The following is an 18,478-nucleotide window of genomic DNA, read 5'->3' as shown; positions in this document are numbered from 1 at the left end:
CGCCATTCCCTAAAGAGGCTACAGATAGCCATGGATACCATAAATAGGAATCAGCACAGGGTGCTGCTTCGGGGGTAGGGTTGTGTTGCTGCAAAAGCGGAAAGCCTAAACCCACGCTATCAACTAGCTTGAGGCATCCTAGTATCTTCTCCAGAAAGCCAGGCTTCTGGTTCCCACCTTTCTAAGCTCGCCGAAACTTCATCGCAAATAACTGCAATAAAGAACAACAGGGAAGAGAAGAAGATAGATCATGTACGCGTGCTTATTTCTACGAGAACACAGTACACCAACCAATAAATGCTCCACTACATTGCGATAGTTGCTAAAACCTTCATCTTAAGATAGTATCTTTTTGACTTCGAACTCCAACGTGCATTCTCTCCGACTGTTTGAAAAATGGCCAACAAATTCCCAAACGCTGTAAAATCCTGCAGGAATACCAGATGTCCTATCAGACTGAAAGCTTCTTCCGTATAGCTGGAGTTGGAAACTTTCACGACAATAGTGTCTTATAAAACTGACTTCTTGCAGAGTGACCACAACGCATGTCCTGTTTCATTGTAGAGGAAGGCTTTTACACAACATTTCCCAGTTTTTATAACAACTTCACTGACAACAACTTCAAGTACTTTTTTATCTTAACGGCTAGTTTGTTGAGTCATCTGTCATCTATTACTGAAACCTTGGATTCTTGTCTGCGTTGGCTAAATATGCGGCTGAACTTCTAAACCGCCAGCAGACTGTACTCTGCATTTTGGGCATGTGGGGTGTGGGGCAGGAGCAGAGAAGATTAAGAAAGACTTCCATGCATTTAATGTAGCAGACTAAACCACTGCAAACCATTTCGCAGTGTCATAATAGCCAGATCTATTTCCTGAACTCAAATCTGTGTAAAAGCTTTAAACTGTCAAAAATAAGTAAGAGCGACTTCCTGCAAACATGAGTAACGCTTACCATTTAGTTAGTTAGAAGAGCCACAATGTTAACCCATCACACGGGCCAAACATTTCCTCAGGCTCCAAGGGCTTCAGCAGCTTGCTTTCATCTTGACGTGCCTGGGTCTTAAAAAGCATCTTGAAGACACAAGGATAAAGGCAATACAACTAACTCCTTTGCTGTGCCCAATCTGAGCCAAGGTGGAACTACCAAACAACGGTGCAGACCAGACCACAGTCTACTTTTATATAATAAGGATAACAGTGCAATGAAGATCAGGCTTTACCCAATTGGGAGTAGTCAGCAACTGGGCTTAGTCAATGATAATGAAAGGTGGCTAAAAGCGAAGAAATCACTCCAGCTGAAGAGTAACCGGGAGGGAAAACCAGCCAGCCTCCATCTAACTTCTTTCTTTGAAAAACAGGAAAGAGCAGAAAGCCTGCCAGTTCTCACAGCGCTCTGTGGAGACCTTTAGACACAACTGAAAGTTAGAGACCAATGGAAGCCCACCCCTAGAAGAAAACTCACCTAACACATTTTAAGAAACCCTCTTAGGAGAAAGTTCAAGATACCGACAGTAGTTGCAACATCTACAGCATTCTCGCAAAAGCGCAGGCGTGCCATACTGTTATCTGTGCCGGGATCAGCCGGTGTTCTTGTACGTGGGCTGTTGAGAGGTTCTCTGGCTACTTTCAAATTGCAAATAAGCTGCATAAAAAAACAGTTTGTCTAGTACATTAAGTGTTTGGCCAGGCAATTGTCAAGAGGAATTTTTCTGTGTATAATGTCCATTAGAAAGGAGGTTAAAAATCTGGAAAGACAAACTTTAATAGGAGTCGCACATTTGTTTTAGCTCAACAGGCACAGATATGGACACGCAAGCACCACTCGCCTGATGTTGTAAATGACCTTACAGATTAGCAAATGACCTAACTGATTAGCAAAACCAGGACAGTGCCAGAACACATAAATATTGAAGCCAAAACACCCATACGACATTTTCTATTTTGTAGTGGCAGTTCTGTCATGTTAGGTAAGGTTCTACCCGAGAATATAAACTTTTGGGATGGAATGGTCTGCGTGTCTTACAGAAATACAGCTCGGTTAAAATACGGCAGCAATCTAGGAAGCATAAAACATCCCCCTTTTCCTACCACAATAAGCTGTGTGTTCTACAGGACTGGACCATAGCTTGGCATCACCGGGCACCTTCAGCTAGGTACGGTAACGCACGTGAGTTATCCACAAATCTGTGGCTATTACTCTAGGAACTTTCAATTAAAAACATATCAGCAAGTTAGTTGAAAGCACAGTGGTACAAAAGCGGGTCAACAGTTTTCCTTGAATGTGCATTTCAAATTATGAAAGAAAGGGGGGGGAGGAGAACTATCTTGCAGATGATAGAAAATAAATGCTAAAATGCTAGTCACAGAAAGTACGATAAAGCGACAGAACCTGGGTTGAGCTCCCTAACTGGCAGATTTTGCATCACACAAGTTGAAACACAGAGATGTTTCATATAAATATATGTGTGATACATCACTAAAACACCTACCAGAGCACACCGTGAACACAGACTGCTGGACTGTACCACAGCCAAAGGTTCGTTCATTTTTGCTAGGGGTAGAACAGGTTGGTGACCCAGGATCTGCGCAGCCCAGCTCTCCAGAGCACCGGCCGGGCTTCGGAGCGCTCCCAGGAACATCACGCTACATTCAGCTGTGCCAGGACAAGACTGGCAAGCCTTGTTATCAAGCGGTAGACACAAGCACCTCTCTGCTCTCATACCCTCCAATTCCATTTAAAATAAGAAGCTGTACCTTTCTCAGAGTTATAAGGGATGCAGCAAGTTCCCTTTGTCTGTCTATGTTTGATCAAGTTCTGGTTCCTTTCATGATGCTTCTTTCTCGCTGAATGCCCTCACGGTATCCAGATCCACCTTTCTGCTTCTCGGTTCCACTTGTCAAGACCACCTCTGTTACATACTGCACGGATCTTTTCCAGACAAATGCTAAAATAACAACGCAGGGCATCGTAGAAACAGGTCCCCTCTGCCAAAGGATGGAATAAAGCCATCTACAAGAAACAAGCCTTTTTGGTCTGAACTTCTTGATAAACAACAAATCAACTACAGACACACGGCTTTGACACTAACTAAAAAGGTCGCTGTAAGTTACAAAAAGGTAGCTGCTGAAGTGCTCCCTCTGACCAAACAACAGAAGATCAGAAGACGCTGAAGACATTAAGACCCCCAAAAGACTGACCAGATCCCAAACAGCATTCAAAAATTCTGAGGTAGGACTCATCATTTACACATTTATTGTCTCACTAATTTTCATATATTATGAATTGCAATTGAGAAATTCCTGAATAATTTGCCTCTGCTATCGCATGTTCCCGCTAACCTTCCCCATGTCGTAGCCACCTGAAATTTCCAAAGGCTTCCACGGATTCAAAACACGTACAGGCAGAGTCTGTGAGCACGTGAAAGACTGTACAGGAAGAGATGCTGAATTCGCCGAAACAGACCCAGAAGGTCCATTGCCAAGTACGCACTGTGCCTAACCAAGTCCGCCAGCCCAGCCAACAAAGTGGTTTCAATGCAGAAACACGGTGCTGAGCCCATCGCTGCTACCACAAAGGCTTATTTAGCGCTTTTTAGTCAATCACACAACAGAGATGCACGAGCTAGATCATAGAATCATAGAATCGTTTAGGTTGGAAAAGACCTTTAAGATCATCCAGCCCAACCATTAACCTACACTACCAAGTCCACTCTAAGCCAATCAAGGGTAGACTAGACTAAACCATGTCCCCAAGTGCCACATCTACCTGTTTTTTGAACCCCTCCAGGGATGGGGACTCCACCACCTCTCTGGGCAGCCTGTTCCAATTCTTGACCACCCTTACTGTAAAGAAATGTTTCCTAATTTCCAACCTAAACCTCCCCTGGCGCAGCTTAAGCCCATTTCCTCTCGTCCTATCACTAACTACTTGGGAGAAGAGACCAACACCCCCCTCACTACAACCTCCTTTCACAGCAGATGTGATCATCTTGCTGGGGTACCAAAAGCAAAGTACCTTTGGCAGCACAGGTCTCGGAGAAAAGCCAGGTCGATGGGCCTGCATGGTTCAGACTGCTGCTGGCCCCAAGCCTGCTGCGATACCGCTGTGCCATATTGCAGTCAGCAGCACAGACTTACCTTCTGAGTGACTAATAAAAGCCTGACGGGGTTTTATTCAAAATGGCTGCCAATTCCTATCTGCTTTTTCAAATACAAAGCTCCAAAACCACACTAAATAACTTAAGTCCATCAGGACTGGCAACGAGGGACTGCCTGATTCCTCTCTGTTTAATATTTGTACCTAATTCTAGTTCTGCATGTTGTATGTAGTTGTTCTTGTTCTTCTCAAACCCTTTTAAGTTCCAAGAACGCGTGAACGCGAAGTACAAACAGGAATTTGAGAAGCTGAGAGATGTTGGAAAAAAGGCAGAGCACTGAAAGGGAACGGAGCTGCTCTTTCATCCTCAGCCCATAGTGTCAAAAACCTCAACGTCCACTATGCAATGCGTTGGCTTGTAAGGATTCATGTAATATTAAAAGGGGGGAAAAAAACGTACAAGCAAATGGATTAAACTGTACAATAATTATTCTCAGATGGACCAACCACATGATCTTCAAGACGGAGGGGAATCCTAGGATATGTCAAAATATATCCGATCAAGACGACTGCCTTCAAACTGCATTAATTGCAACGAGCAGAAGGAGGAAAACAGTATCAGTCATGGGCACAACTGAGCTATTACTCAGAAAGAAACAGGACCCAAACTTTAAACAGAAGTTGTATGGACAGGCGAGCCTTAATAACAACTTAGAACATTCAAGTTGTATGAGTATTTCTATTAATGTCTCACAATATCTTACCAACTTAGGCAGAGCTCAGACTTGTTTCCACTTAAATCAGTAGAAACTTTGCCCTTGGTTTAAGGAAGGAAACACCAAGCATTTTGCAACATTTCTTGATGAGAACACTTTGTGGCCGAGTTCTGTTCTCCTAGATGAAAGCGCACGTGCACTGCTCTTGGCGGAGAAACTGCGGGTATGACTCTGATGACCTATTTCAACAAAACATTTAAACGCTTTCTTTTCAAACAGCGCAGTCAAAACTGCCTCTTTCAAAAGCTACCGTAGGCTAGAGTTACCTGGAATAGGTTTGTAAACAATCAACACGGGGTACTGTACCTTCCGTATGGACATCAGGGAGCACATCGGTGGGATGTTGCACTACAGCTGATCGCCTGTACACCATGTGGATTCTTCCCTTTTCCTCTTCCATTTGCTTTCCTCTTTCCAAAGGCTCAATGAAGTATTCATCCTTATCAGTTCTTATCATTCCAGCCTGGTGGGGAAGAGAGAAAGCACACCAATATGTCATTTGAGAGCCTAAAGACCTGGCCTGATGCTTCAAAAACAAGTATCAAGAGGGGCGAAGCGTAAAATGCTCAGCACATCGCTGTGCTGTAAGACTCAAACTACCCCTGGGTTTCCTTTGCACGGACTTCTTGCCAGAGGGAATTTCCCTCTGCACTCTGGGGACGTGCGTCTGGCTGAGGCCGCTGCTCAAAGGCATTAAGAGATCTTGTATAGGTATGACATACGTTACCCCTTCGACGACACAACTAAGACCGAAGTCATAGAGGAGTTTACCATTTGCACATTATGCACAGCTATTTCGTAATCTAAGCACGGCGTGCTGAGCACCGCGTACTGCAACGTTCTGCTAATCCTTAACCCGTAGATATTCTGAACCCCTTACGGCTCAGGCCCTTCGTTTTACTTCACTAAAATCAGCAGAAGCCATATGGTTTCCTACTTAAATGAACACATACTGTTCCATCCTGTACCTACGCAGCTATTGACAATTCTTCAAAACCCTTTCTCTTTACGCCTTCTGCCTGTAAAAGCTGCCAGACAGGTTTGCAGACGGGGCAGAGTTATCCTGGCGATTACCACAATTAAACTCAGTGGAGTAAGTCACGCCTGCCTAGCTCCGGTTTAAGGGAAGAGAGACTCATGCTAAGGAGGAAAGATTTCTTTGCTGGCACTCGCATATACATCACAGTAAATAATGGTGAAGGAAATCTGGCAATACACTCAAGGAAACAGTCACTTAAAAACCCCTGCTTATATCTAAGGGCAGCAAGACCAAACTTCTTCCAGCACAGCCAGCGAAAGCAAGAACATCATGGAGGGGAAAAATGGACACAGAGTATTTGAAAATACTGGAAAACACCAACGGGATATGTACTTTGAGCAATCTGCAAGTTCCTATCAAAGACCCCGACATACAACACACGAACTTTTGTATAAAATGTAGCAGAGCAACTACCAACAAGCATTATCCTTATTAACCTTCCTCTTACACAACGTTGTTGTTCTTTGTCGGGGTTTGGCCCCAGGCAGCAGCTCAGCACCACGCAGCCATCGCTCGCTGCCCCTGCCCCGGTGCGATGGGGGAGAGAATTGGAGGAGTGAGAGTGAGAAACACTCCTGGGCTGAGATAAGAACAGTTTAATCATTGAAATAAAGTAAAATAGTAATGATAATAATAATAACAGTAATAATAATATCCAAAGCAAGCGATGCCCAATGCAATTGCTCACCACCCGCCGACCGATGCCCAGCCAGTTCCCAGCAGCGATCGCTGCTCCCCGGCCAACCCCCCCAGTTTCCATACTGCCCATGACGCCGTATGGTATGGAATGGCCCTTGGGGCAGTTGGGATCAACTATCCTGGCTGTGCCCCCTCCCAGCTCCTTGTGCCCCTGGCAGAGCATGGGAAGCTGAAAAGTCCTTGCCTGGCATCAGCAGTGCTGAGCAACAACTAAACCATCAGTGTGTTATCAACATTCTTCTCCTACTAAATCCAAACCACAGCACTGTGCCTGCTGCTAGGAAGAAAATTAACTCTATCCCAGCCGAAACCAGGACATTCTTGCAAGTAAGCGACACGGGGACGGCTCCCAGCGCGCTATCAGCCAAGCGATGCATTGCTTTTTTCCATAAACCAAGGAAACCCCTACAAGGGACCTCAGTTACCGTAATGTTGTAACTGAAGATTTCACTACATGTAAGGTAGGAATTACAGTTACGGCTTTGACTGCAACCACAGACACATGCAAAGTAAGAACCAAAGGAAAATTAAAAAAAACCCCCAAACCCTGAAACCAAACCCCAAAAAACCCAAAGGAGACGATCCTTTGGGTTCTGCAAACTGCTCCAGGGCCTCCCCAGTCCTGCTGGAGGAGGTACGGTCATAATCCTATGCTCCAGCTTGGAATGCCGTCAAACTTATTTATGGCAATGCTACACACATTTTTTGGGGGGGTTTGTTGTTTGTTTGTTTGTTTTGTTTTGTTTTGTTTTTTAAGCAAATGGAGATTATCACAGTCCAGGCTTAGACAATTTGCCAAATACAAGCAGACAGAATTGTGAAGGTATATGACAGAGTATAAAAATCAGTATTTTAATAAAAAGAATCAAAAAGTCACAAACAGCACTTCAACACAAGCTTTCCATGCTCTGTGTATTTTCTGACATCTACCCTCCAATTTTCAATTAACGAATTTCTTCAAATATTGGCTAAACTACAGAAATCTAAATACTACATTCTTCCTTTGTTTTCATTACGTGAGTAGCAGTAATAAGCGAGATTTTTGGTTGGAATAACTCCGGTTAGCATCACAAGTCAGTTTTTCACGTGGCTAGTACACATAATTAGACAGGAATTAACAAGTCCCCTTTGCACACTAATGGCTTATTTGCTTGCCATTTTTCTGAACAAAACTAAGTTTCGTACCTACAGTTGCTACGTTACCGGTGTAGACCTTGTCTTGGCATAAAGATTTTTTTTTTTTTTTGTAAATAAGCCATTTTCTCTGAAGCTGTTGCCTGCGAGCTGAAAGTCATTCTGTCCACAAGCAACGCTCAGCGCAAAAGCGAAGCTTGGCTTCGCTTCCCAGCTTCAACGCGTACGCTCTTTCTGGTCTGTGTTAAGCCTACGAAGAGTGAGCCACAATTATATTTTTGAGAATGGGTGTGCCTTGCTGCGAAAGGAATATAAGAATAATCCGCAAGCATCAAGTGCAGTTTCCATTTTCACAGCTCTCCATAAAACACTTCGACAGACCTAGCGCATTCCTCCCCCCTTAAGCCACAACTCGTCGTCTGCTCCTCAAAAGCGTCCTAACTTCGCAGGCGCTGATAACTCGGCCGCATTAATATGAGACAGAAACAGCTGCTATTTCAAAAGCCAAATTACTCATTAAGAGGAACAGCACCCAAAGCAAACATCCCGTTTCACCTACACACGCTAAGCCAACCACGTGGTTCACGACGGGGGGAAGGGAAAAAAAAAAAAAGCAAACTTACAAAGCGTAACGATTGAGATAAAAGGCATCGATCCAGGGTGCCCGTTCTGCAAACACACCTGGCAGAACAGAGCGGCACCCAGGCCTGCAAAGCGCCCGGCCTGCTACCGTCGGGCACAGTTCCTGCAGCGCAGCCCGGGTTTTTCTGCCGAAGCCGCGCAGCAGCCTCCTTGCCTTGGCACACACCTGGAATCCCGCAGAGGATCAGCTCCTGCCCCTCTTCCCAGCTGGATCCCACTTCACTCAGACCGTACTTCATACCCACCTTCTCTTTTTTTCCTTTTAAAACAGCTTTTATGGATGATTATTTACACAGACACAAGGTCTACCTCCACCTTTTGTTCATCTTCGTGGTAGTGGCTAACTCAACCCGTTTCAGTGGATCTGAACTGCACTGCGGGGATTCGCCCCCACGACCGTGAACAAACGTGACACAATTTCTCGGCAAAATTTGCAAACGGAGCTAAAGGGCTGGATTTCCAACCGGCCGCCACCGACGCGGCGTTCCTAGAGAGCAACGTCCCCCGCAGACCCCGCGTGGGAGCAAGGATCTGACCTCCAGGACGACTCGCAACCTCCCCTGGCACAGCAGAGAAATTAATTCAAAATACACGCCCTCCAAGGGCTCGCACAGGCCGAAGGCTGCACGCGCAGACCCTTCACCGCATGCGGCGATGTGCTTTTTGCAAGAGCAGCGTTCCCCACGGTCCCGAGAGAGAAAGGAAGAATTACCATGGAGAGCAGGAGATGGTGGCTTTGTAGTCAAAGGGCCAAACCTGAAGGGCTGATGAAGGAAAAAAAATCCCTTCCACACCTTTTAGCCTTGTTTTACTCTTTGCTTCGTTTGCAGGTGTGATTTTGTGTCATCTGGGTGGAAGTTCAATACGTTTCGTGTGCTTTTGAATAACTAATTTGCCCACTCTTTTGAGATCCTCACCCTTGCTTTGCTTCACCGCTACAGCAAACAGAACAAACATTAACACGCTCTGCCTGACACTTCATACGTACGAGTTAAAATTACTGTAGTGGCGTTATCTTACAAAGCATGTTGTAAATGACAGTATGCAAATCTTTATGAATATTGAATTTTTTTTTTTCCTTTTCTTGGAAAATGAGATTTAGAACCAACAGGGACAGTTTTGGTCCATTTTAACAGCCTACAAGTAAGCCCGAACGCAGAACCCGGCTTGCTTTCCATTCTGACTTCCCCTCCCAACAAAATTTCATCAATAAAGAGAGCTTGAAATTTGCCACATGAATGGAGGAGGGGGGGCATAAGCAGGTACTGCGTTTTCAAGTGCATCTTCACTGTAAACTCTACTGTCAACCTCGCATTTTCTTCCCCACCAGCCGGAGAGCAGCGCAAGCAGGTGTTTGGAGAGCACATATTTTTACAGGCTCACTTGGAGAAGAGACTGCGGTGGATTTTCAAGAAAGTAGTATGTAGTGGAAATTTTTTTTTTTTCCACAAAAGCACATTTATGGAGCGATACAGGAAGGCATCGTCTGAAATCTTGGAATGCTATTAATTTTACTGCTTTCTCTTATAAATTAAGAATGTTCAAAGTTTCCATCAACCGAAGGATGCGGTTTGAAATCTGTGCTTCTGTGAAGTTTATCTAGAACCGTCCTCATGATTCTTAAATGCGAAAATGGGAACACAACAAAAACACCAAAAGCAGAAAGAAGCCTTTGTGGCAGAGGGGCTGGAAATAAACCCGCCTGTTCTCCGCACCGTGTCAGCCCTGGCTGCGACGCGGGGGAAGTGGATTAGCTTCTCAGCTTTCCTACAGACTCACTTCTCCCATTTTTAAAAGGGCAGCAAATTCCCCTCCGAGGGGTGTCCAGGGGGAACCTGCCGAAGGGCTGCTTAGCACCTTGCGCCCGTTTTACCTTGCCGCGTAATATCCATAATCCTCTTGCCGCGACTCGCGACCGTTAACGCGTTTCATCCCTGCAGCTCTTCTCGTCCGCCTCAATCCAGGGGTAATGGTGCGTAGCAAACCGAGGGAAAACCTTTCCGCTGAATTACACCGGTGCAGGAGCCGGTCCTGCCTGAGTTCGCAATAAAAGGTAACTGGGAGCAAGGCCAAATCTCGTCTGGCGCGGGCAGCCCACCTAGGAGGGCTTCCCCCGGGACAGCAAGGGATGCATTCTTTACCGGACAATCCACTGATAAAGCAAAACCTGGAAAAATGTGGTGTTTTTTTTTTTTTTTTCCAAAGGCAAAAAGACACAGACAGTAACAAGGGAATTACAAACGATATAAAGCCTTGAGAAAATAACCTACAAGGGCAGGTTAAACTAAGGAATCACTTACTGAGCCAAAATCAACAGCATTTAAGGGGGAACATGATTCCGTATAAATATGCATGGGGTATTAGCTGCAAGAGAGGAAAGAACCATTCATTCAGAGAGCACAACAGAGAACTGTGGAGTGACCATTAAGAATGGAGACATTTAACTTCCAATATTAGAGTAAACATTACGGGTGGGATTTTCAGAAGTATTTTAGGAAGTTAAATGCCCCATTTCTAGTGGTTTGCAATGAGGGCAAGTCATTTAATTCTCAGGTGTGTTTTGAATAGCCCACCCTCAAACGGCAGAAAGTGAAAGAGCTCGTTTAACAAGGCAGCAGAGCCGCAGCGTGGGCTGTTATCAAGTCAAGTGCTGCTAACACTTGCCACCGAGGGTTACTGGAGAGTAGGAAACGCTTTGGGTTGTTAAAAGTCTACAGTGCCTTTATTTTACAAAATAAACCTACGACAGAATATCCCCATCCTACCTATCATCTCACGTTCAATGCAACGAGGTCCGTAAATGCTCTCATTTTTTGGTGCCAGTCTCCACTACCCACCTCTACCCCAAGTTCTGGTTTTTTCTCCTTCTCGCCGTACTCCGATAGACTGGACGTGGCGTCCCCAAACACGAAAGCTGCTTTTTCTCATGCACCTCCCTCTACAGAACACTCATTTGCCTAACCGCCTGTGCAAGAAGCTTGACAAAAGTTAGGTTTCTCAAGTGCCGAGACCTCTATCTACCGTACTCATCAATCATGCCTTACTCTTCCCACTCCCGTCCTGTCTCTGTCTGCTCCGTCCCGTCTCTCGCTGAGCTCCGTACGCTCTTCGCAGCAGAAGCTGTCCTCACGAGCTGTGCCTGCACAGCACCTGGCATGGTAGGATACCTGATCCATCAGTAGATGCTGGTATAAACCAAATGCACTACAGGCACGTTCTCAACTGAAACCAGGTATTACATCTGTGTCTGTATAGAAACGCTAGAAAAGAGCACTGAACAACTAGAGATGCGACCAAAATGATTCAAGGAGTCCATGTTTAGAGTAGATCCAGGTATGTGTGCAACCGTCGGATCCTCTAACACCGTCAGAGCGTGCTGCTTTGGTGCTAAAGGAATTGCAAATACAGAGCCTTTGACACGCTGGGAATGTGAATAAAGTGAGGGCTGGACAAGGAGTCCGGGACAATCGAGGACCAACCCACAAACGTTTCTGTCGTACAGCAGTGGCCAACGCAGGCTCCGAGGGAAAGAGCAGAGAAGGCAAGACGTGGCGCGGCGACTCTTCCCCCGGCGCTTTCCTGAGCTCCAACCTAGGAGCTTTCTCAGCAGGACACGGGGAGCGGGGCGATACCTTGCGCTGCAGAGCGCCAGCCAGCTCCCGGGAAGCAGCGGGGCCAGCGCAACCACAGCTGCGTGCTCAGCCGAGCTCCGTTTCCTCCGAGAGGCCGCGCACCACTTAACCTCAGCAGCGAGGAGCGCTTACGGGAGCAGGGCGACCGAAACCATGCCGCTTATCATAGAATCATAGAATACTTTGGGTTGGAAGGGACCTTGAGAGATCATCCAGAGGTTCATCAGAAAACATGGTTATACTAATTACCAAGAGGGTAAGCAGCGGTTTCAGTGACCGTCTGTCACACCAGCTCCTGCCGGGAGAGCGCTAACTCTCCCTTTTTCTCCATAAATCTCCAGCTAGCGCCTCCGTGACCGGCTGTTGGCTGCGTTTCCATCAAGCGATGCTGGGAGACAGCCGGCTCCTGAAGGACACAAACCAGCGAGGTTTAGGTTTCAATCAGAAGGGGTCAAAGTTGTTGGTGGTGGGGAAACACAGGGAATCTTAAAGGATGACAGTGGGAGAAGCCCTATGTTTTTCAGGTTGGGCTGTAAAGGTTCAGGATGCGTCTCCCCGACACTGTTTGCGAACGAGCGACTAGCTGAAGCTGCAGCCAGTCACGCAGAGATCCGTCTTTGCCCCACCAGCGAGGACGACGCCAGCGCCACGATGGCGACGAGCTCTACGTCCCTTCATCCGCAAGGGCTTCCGTGCTGCCCATTTTCATGGCACTAAAAATGCGTGCATTGAAGTAGAATGACATTGAAGTCTAGCTAAATACTAGCAGGTTCCACTATTCCCCACTGACTTAAAGGCAGTGAGCGCACAACGTAATAATTACTTTCAGTGAAAAATGCTTTCATTCCAATGTTTTTGAGGCTTTGCTATTATTTTCATCTATGCATGCACTTCTCTTGACAGTAATGTCCTAGCTAGTATCCACATTTTGAAACCCCTGCATTTTTGTAAAACATAATGAATCTACCACAAAAAAGGCAGTAATAGCAATTACGTTTTTGAAGTGCCCTTAGCACCCTTGTGCTACACAGAAACAGTTTTTAAAACATTGACATGATACTCTGGGGAACCGAGGCATTAATTAGCAGCTGCTTCTCCTAAGCTAGCTCTGAACACTGAGAGAACTGAACATGTAAGGCTGCGTTAAGCACATCAGAAACACAATATTAAAATATTTGCAAATTGTCACATGGCTGCTCCCAGACCGATGTGGCATGCGTGGGAGCAAAGGGTGAAGACTAAGAGCAGTTCTGTTCCCAGCTGGTTTTGTAGGCTGCTCACATCAGGTTTCTCCCTCTCTCTCATGCTTTTTTTGTTTTTTAAAATATCTTCCTTTTCTACTTGGGTAAGAAAGAAAAGAGATCACATTCTAGACTGTCCCTCGCAAGAATAAACTGTTTCTCGCACCACGCCTGCTCTCTATCTCTGTTCAAGCTTTTCTAACCACCTCCTTTGTCACCAGACTTGTTCTGGACTTAAAAACTCTGAATTTTTTGTTTATTTTTCTATTTTGTCCTTTCTCCCGCTTCCAGCTAAAAACTAGGAGCAATATGTAAGTACTTTTCTGCCAGCTAATCCCGATTACCTATTTAATCCCTATCCTTTGCAAACTGAGGACCAACAGCACTGCACCGGATCAGACACAGCAGGGCCCGTAGGTTGGAGCCAGCTCCGGAGAACGGCCTGCAAACCCCCGTCCCACGGCGCGCTGGGTGCTTAACGTGCTCTTCAGAGGATGAACGGCGCACGCCGCTCTCTTCTGACAGTACTGAGCACACAGATACGCTACGTGCCGTGCTGACTGGCTTTGTACTCCTCTGTAAGCGCTCGCGCTCCTGGATTAAATGCCTTACTCGCCTGCTTTCAGTTGCTTTTATGAAGACGCGGAGCCTTTGCGCTCCACTGAATACAATGAACAAGGAGTTCAAGTCCTTCGCAGTATCCTAAAGTGAAACGTTTACCCATTTGATGGGGCTTTCTTGCAACGAACCATTATACAGGCTTTTAGCAGCACGGCAACTGCTCCAGCTGAATACATGACAGACCTGCTTTATCTGTACCCGAGGCATAGAACTTGAAGATCCCAAAAAAGTCAGTCATCCAACCAATAACTGACTACGCTGCACCGCGAGGGATACATGATCAATGCAGCTTCACTGCATCCCCTTGCAAGAGAATCTTCATTTGTATTACAGGCACCTTTTACCTGGCTTTGGCTACGTACACCCTTCCGTCACAGAGAGAGTAATTTGGCAATACCACGTACCGTGGCTTTACTGTGAAGATCTGAAGTAGGGGAGATTAGAAGCTTACAAAATTGAAATTCAACGTCACGTTCGTGGCTCTACATTAATCTCTAACTGGAGCAGGTTGTCAATAACTTAAGAAGCAGATTAATAAGCAGGCTGGAGTTTGCTCAGCAGTAGGAGGTTGTCTGTCAGGCTGCAATAACAGTCCTCAGTAAGAAACAAGCAAACTACATAAAGAAAGAAATCAGCAAGAAGCGCAGGCGTCCGAGGGTACAACTATCACCTTCCCTCTAGAAGAAAGTTCCAACTTGGGACCCTTCAGCAGCATCGAGGTGCAAATAGAGAGTAATAAAACCAGGCTATGTAGTTGGACTCTACCTAGGAAGGAAGTAGAAATAAGTGCTCACCCGAGCACGTGTGGAAGCAGGCACGTGTGCAAGAGACAGATGGTTACTTTCCAGTCCGAGGACAGCTAAGAATTCAGTGGGAAAAGGGAAAACTGCCTGCACAAGACAGCCACCCCTGTTTTAGAGGAGAGACTACGCTCAGGAGGATCAATCTGCCGGCTTAGAAGACCACGACCTAAATCCAATGACTGCAACCAACACGGGCAAACACAGCGCCAAGTTTTGTCTGCAAGATGTACAGCAAGGCTTCCAGAGCATGCGACTGTTCAGATCAATTGTCACCGGAGTGCGAGCAAAGGGACTGTACGCCCCACGGTCAGGAGAGTAGGGCCCAAATACACCTAGGTCTGTGAAATTACACACCTCACTGTTCTATGAGCGTGCACGACAGCTGTAAAGGATTCCAGCTAGTGTTCAAAGAGGAAACAAGCCCGCTTAGGAAGAGGTTCCTTCACCGTCTTGACGTCCGTCCTTAAAACCAGAGAAGGACACTCTTCTTTCATGTGACGAAGTCAGAGCCTCTCAGGCTACGTATCAGCCAGCCCTGCGTATCAGCCCTCCTGCCTCCCCGGTGCGATTGTCATCCGCTCCAAACGCCAGACTTTTATCACAGAATCATTGAATTGTTGAGGTTGGAAAAGACCTTTAAGATCATCCAGTCCAACCATTAACATAACACTGCCAAGTCCACCACTAAACCAATTAAGAGTAGAGTAGCAATTTCGTGTTTCCTGGCTTGGTGGCTGGATAATTTTTTAATGAAAGTAAAACTAGGAATCATTAAGGTTGGAAAGGATCTCCAAGATCATCAGTCCAACCATCAACCCAACGCCACCATGCCCATTAAGCCATGTCCCGAAGTGCCACCTCTGCCCGTTTTTTGAACCCCTCCAGGGATGGGGACTCCCCCACCTCTCTGGGCAGCCTGTTCCAGTGCTTGACTACTATTTCTCCAAGTGGAACAGTATAGGCAATGGTGTCCTCAGACACGCCCTTTCTGAATGACAGGAAGAGAAGCAGGATACTGGCAGCAGCAAGTTGAAGAAAGAATCAAGACAAGCAGTGCCACAGTCGTCCAAGCTTGCAAAAATGCAAAAGAATTACTCTCCTCCTCCTAGAGAGCTCTCCAAATATTTTTTTTTTTCCTCTTCCATTCTTGAAAGCATGTGGTGAGGGCAGAAGGCAGCTTTATTTGACTGAGAGAAGCTGAGTATCACTCTCTCTCATGAAGGCCAACAGAGGTACTATATAACAAAGAGGGATGCTGCGTACGCCCAGTCTAGTTTCACCGCCCACCAGCATTTTCTAAGAGCACCTAAGATGGGACTCCCAAGCCCCTAGTTTCCTACCCAGTAACTAAACGACTCAATCGCCACACACGCCTTACAAATGAAATGCAGAAATACATACATGGGCATCCGTAAGTATCAGAATCGGGATGCCTGAATCTATTCTCACTTTGGGCCACAAATGGCTTGTTTGACTCGTAACAAAACCTCTTAACAGATTCTCCACGCGCGACAAGTTAAAATGAGAAAGTTGCTTGCGCTGATCCGAGTAGTTCCAGCTAGCATCATCATTTATTTCACCTACCACCAACGCCGACCGAGCCAGAACCGCAGCAAAAGGACTCAACAGTCCAACCAACACAAAGCTGCCGCCTCCCAGAAAACGCTTTCTTCTGACCATTCTATCGACGAAATTGGAAAACGTTTCCAGGGCTTTCCCCCTCACCCATCTTATTTCTCCCTTTTTCCCTGTTGGACAATCGCAGGTGGCTGACAGCTCTATCCTGCCGCTAACTAAATAGAAGGCCTATTGAAAAGCATCAAGAGCTCTGTGTTCTCTCAATTTAATATCCCAGCACCAGCCAAGCAGACACTGCATCCTGCCAAGACAAACATATGGGACTTGGCAGAAGGGGAGGGGGGCAGTTTCTGGAGACAGCCCTCCAGTCTAAACTTCTTAAGGAGTCGATATAAACACGCTTTTATAAAAAAAAGGTGCTGCCTCGTCTAAAAACACAGATTCAGCGCAAAAACACTACTACCTTTCACCCTCTCTGTTAGTTTAAGGTGTGTTCAGTTCAATGACTGTGCAAAACCTGCGTCACAGCTACCTGCTGCTCGCTTTTTTAATCCAGAGACGAAAACTTTTTGGAGCCGCACCGAACACTGGTTGATTTATCGGAAGAAAAATAAAAGCAAAGAAGGATGCTTTGCCTGCAGCACATTTCCCTTTGCCCGCCTCCACCAAAACAGAGCTATGGTGGGTGGAAATTGATTCTAAGTTTCCTACATGTGTAGCTCCAGGGCTATACCTTCAATTCACTGGGCGGATATTATTTCTCATACCACGTGGGATCCATATTTTGTCAAGAATCAACTGATTCTCCGGGTTTCTTCTTCAAAAATATTCTAGAAACTTCTGAAGTCATAGAGTTTGCCCCACGATGCCCCTCTTCAGTTGGTGACTGTTGACCAGAGTGTTATTCTCCAGAATTTCTTCATATGCCAAGTACGCGTCTCCTCTATTTAGGTACGAGCAGAGAACAAAATGCCTCGCAGGGCGTTATCTCACGCTAACTCAGCGTTGCGAGCGCAGGCTGTCACCTCGCAGGACGCGGACGGTATCTTTTTTCAGCCTCTGCTGCAAAGAGGCGCCCGATCTCGAGGATCAGGCAGCCAAGTAGACCCCGAGCCCTGCGTGCACCCCTTGCTCCGCGGACGGGGACCCATGCACCCCAGCACGGAGACTGGGCTGGGGAGCATCAAATTTTTGAGAAACTTGAGATAAACGAACAAAGCAAGGCACAACTGTTCTACCCACATACATCAGGGCCATGTATATAACCTGGCAGGATAATTCACTGCCTGGTGAATTCACTCGCTCCCCTGGCTTCTTTTATTTTTCTACCGGGCATGACTGTCGACTCACGCAAGAAAGCATGAATTGGGCTGGGATTTGGACAAAAAATTCTGGTAAATCCAGCGCTGATGGCTAGCTGTAGCCTCTTTGCAAGGGGCCTTTCTGTCTGTCCCATGACACCACAGACAGGCAGCGCTGAACGTCGGGGAAAGGCCAGCCAGCTCCTGACAACAGTGGAGACGAAGAGCAAGCCGCATGAGGTGTGGCAGCACCAGCAGCCCATCCCTGACACCCCTTTTTGACGCAGAGGGGTGATTTACCCGAGCATATGCACTGTGTAAAGCGTGCACAGCAAGCGTCGCATCTGTTAAATCAATGCAGCGGGGCAAGCCATCCATCACCTTGCTGGAATAGCTGCGTACCACTGACCTACGCAGCCAACTCCTGATGCCCATAGGAAACAGGAGTCAAATTTTAGCAAAGAATACGTCATACAAACAAAACAGCAACAGTAATAAAAAAGAAGTATCAGACTACAGCCTACCACTAAACAGAACTGGCAAACAGAGGCACACTGGCATAGTCCTATGGCTTCATTTATTAAGCTAGCACGGATACACGCGTATTGCTCTCATACTACATACAGCATGTCCATCATCTACTGGGGTTAAAATCTGTGACAGAACGCCTTTCTGACAGCACAGATACATCTTCCTGCTAGATAAAAGATTTGGTAGATAAAGAGTCTCCTTTCCTCGCTTCCCAAAGCATCCTTTTGCACTCAGTCTCCACGACATTGGTGCTCCGTACCGAACAAGAGCGACTGGGTGAGCTGTCTGTGTTCACACCCTCCCAGCGCACATCATAAATCTCAAGTCTGTGAGACTTCTGTGGATAGATGGAGTCAAGTAACTTCGTACGCGCAGATGAGTCC

At 46.3% G+C, this 18,478-nt stretch overlaps 1 protein-coding gene across 1 annotated transcript in view; it reads right to left on the bottom strand.

The window, feature by feature from the left end:
* ADAMTS3 (ADAM metallopeptidase with thrombospondin type 1 motif 3) overlaps positions 1-18,478 on the bottom strand; it is a 135,430-nt gene that overhangs the window by 84,042 nt on the left and 32,910 nt on the right. The window contains exon 4 of the mRNA XM_075709383.1: positions 5,181-5,337. Coding sequence (XP_075565498.1) covers positions 5,181-5,337 — 157 coding nt within the window. The remainder of the gene's footprint in view (positions 1-5,180; positions 5,338-18,478) is intronic.

Source organism: Pelecanus crispus, chromosome 4 (genome assembly GCF_030463565.1).
Source record: "Pelecanus crispus isolate bPelCri1 chromosome 4, bPelCri1.pri, whole genome shotgun sequence".
Classification (NCBI taxonomy): Eukaryota; Metazoa; Chordata; class Aves; order Pelecaniformes; family Pelecanidae; genus Pelecanus; species Pelecanus crispus.
The sequence above is the reverse complement of the archived record's forward strand: the minus strand, read 5'-3'. Positions and strand labels throughout refer to the sequence as shown.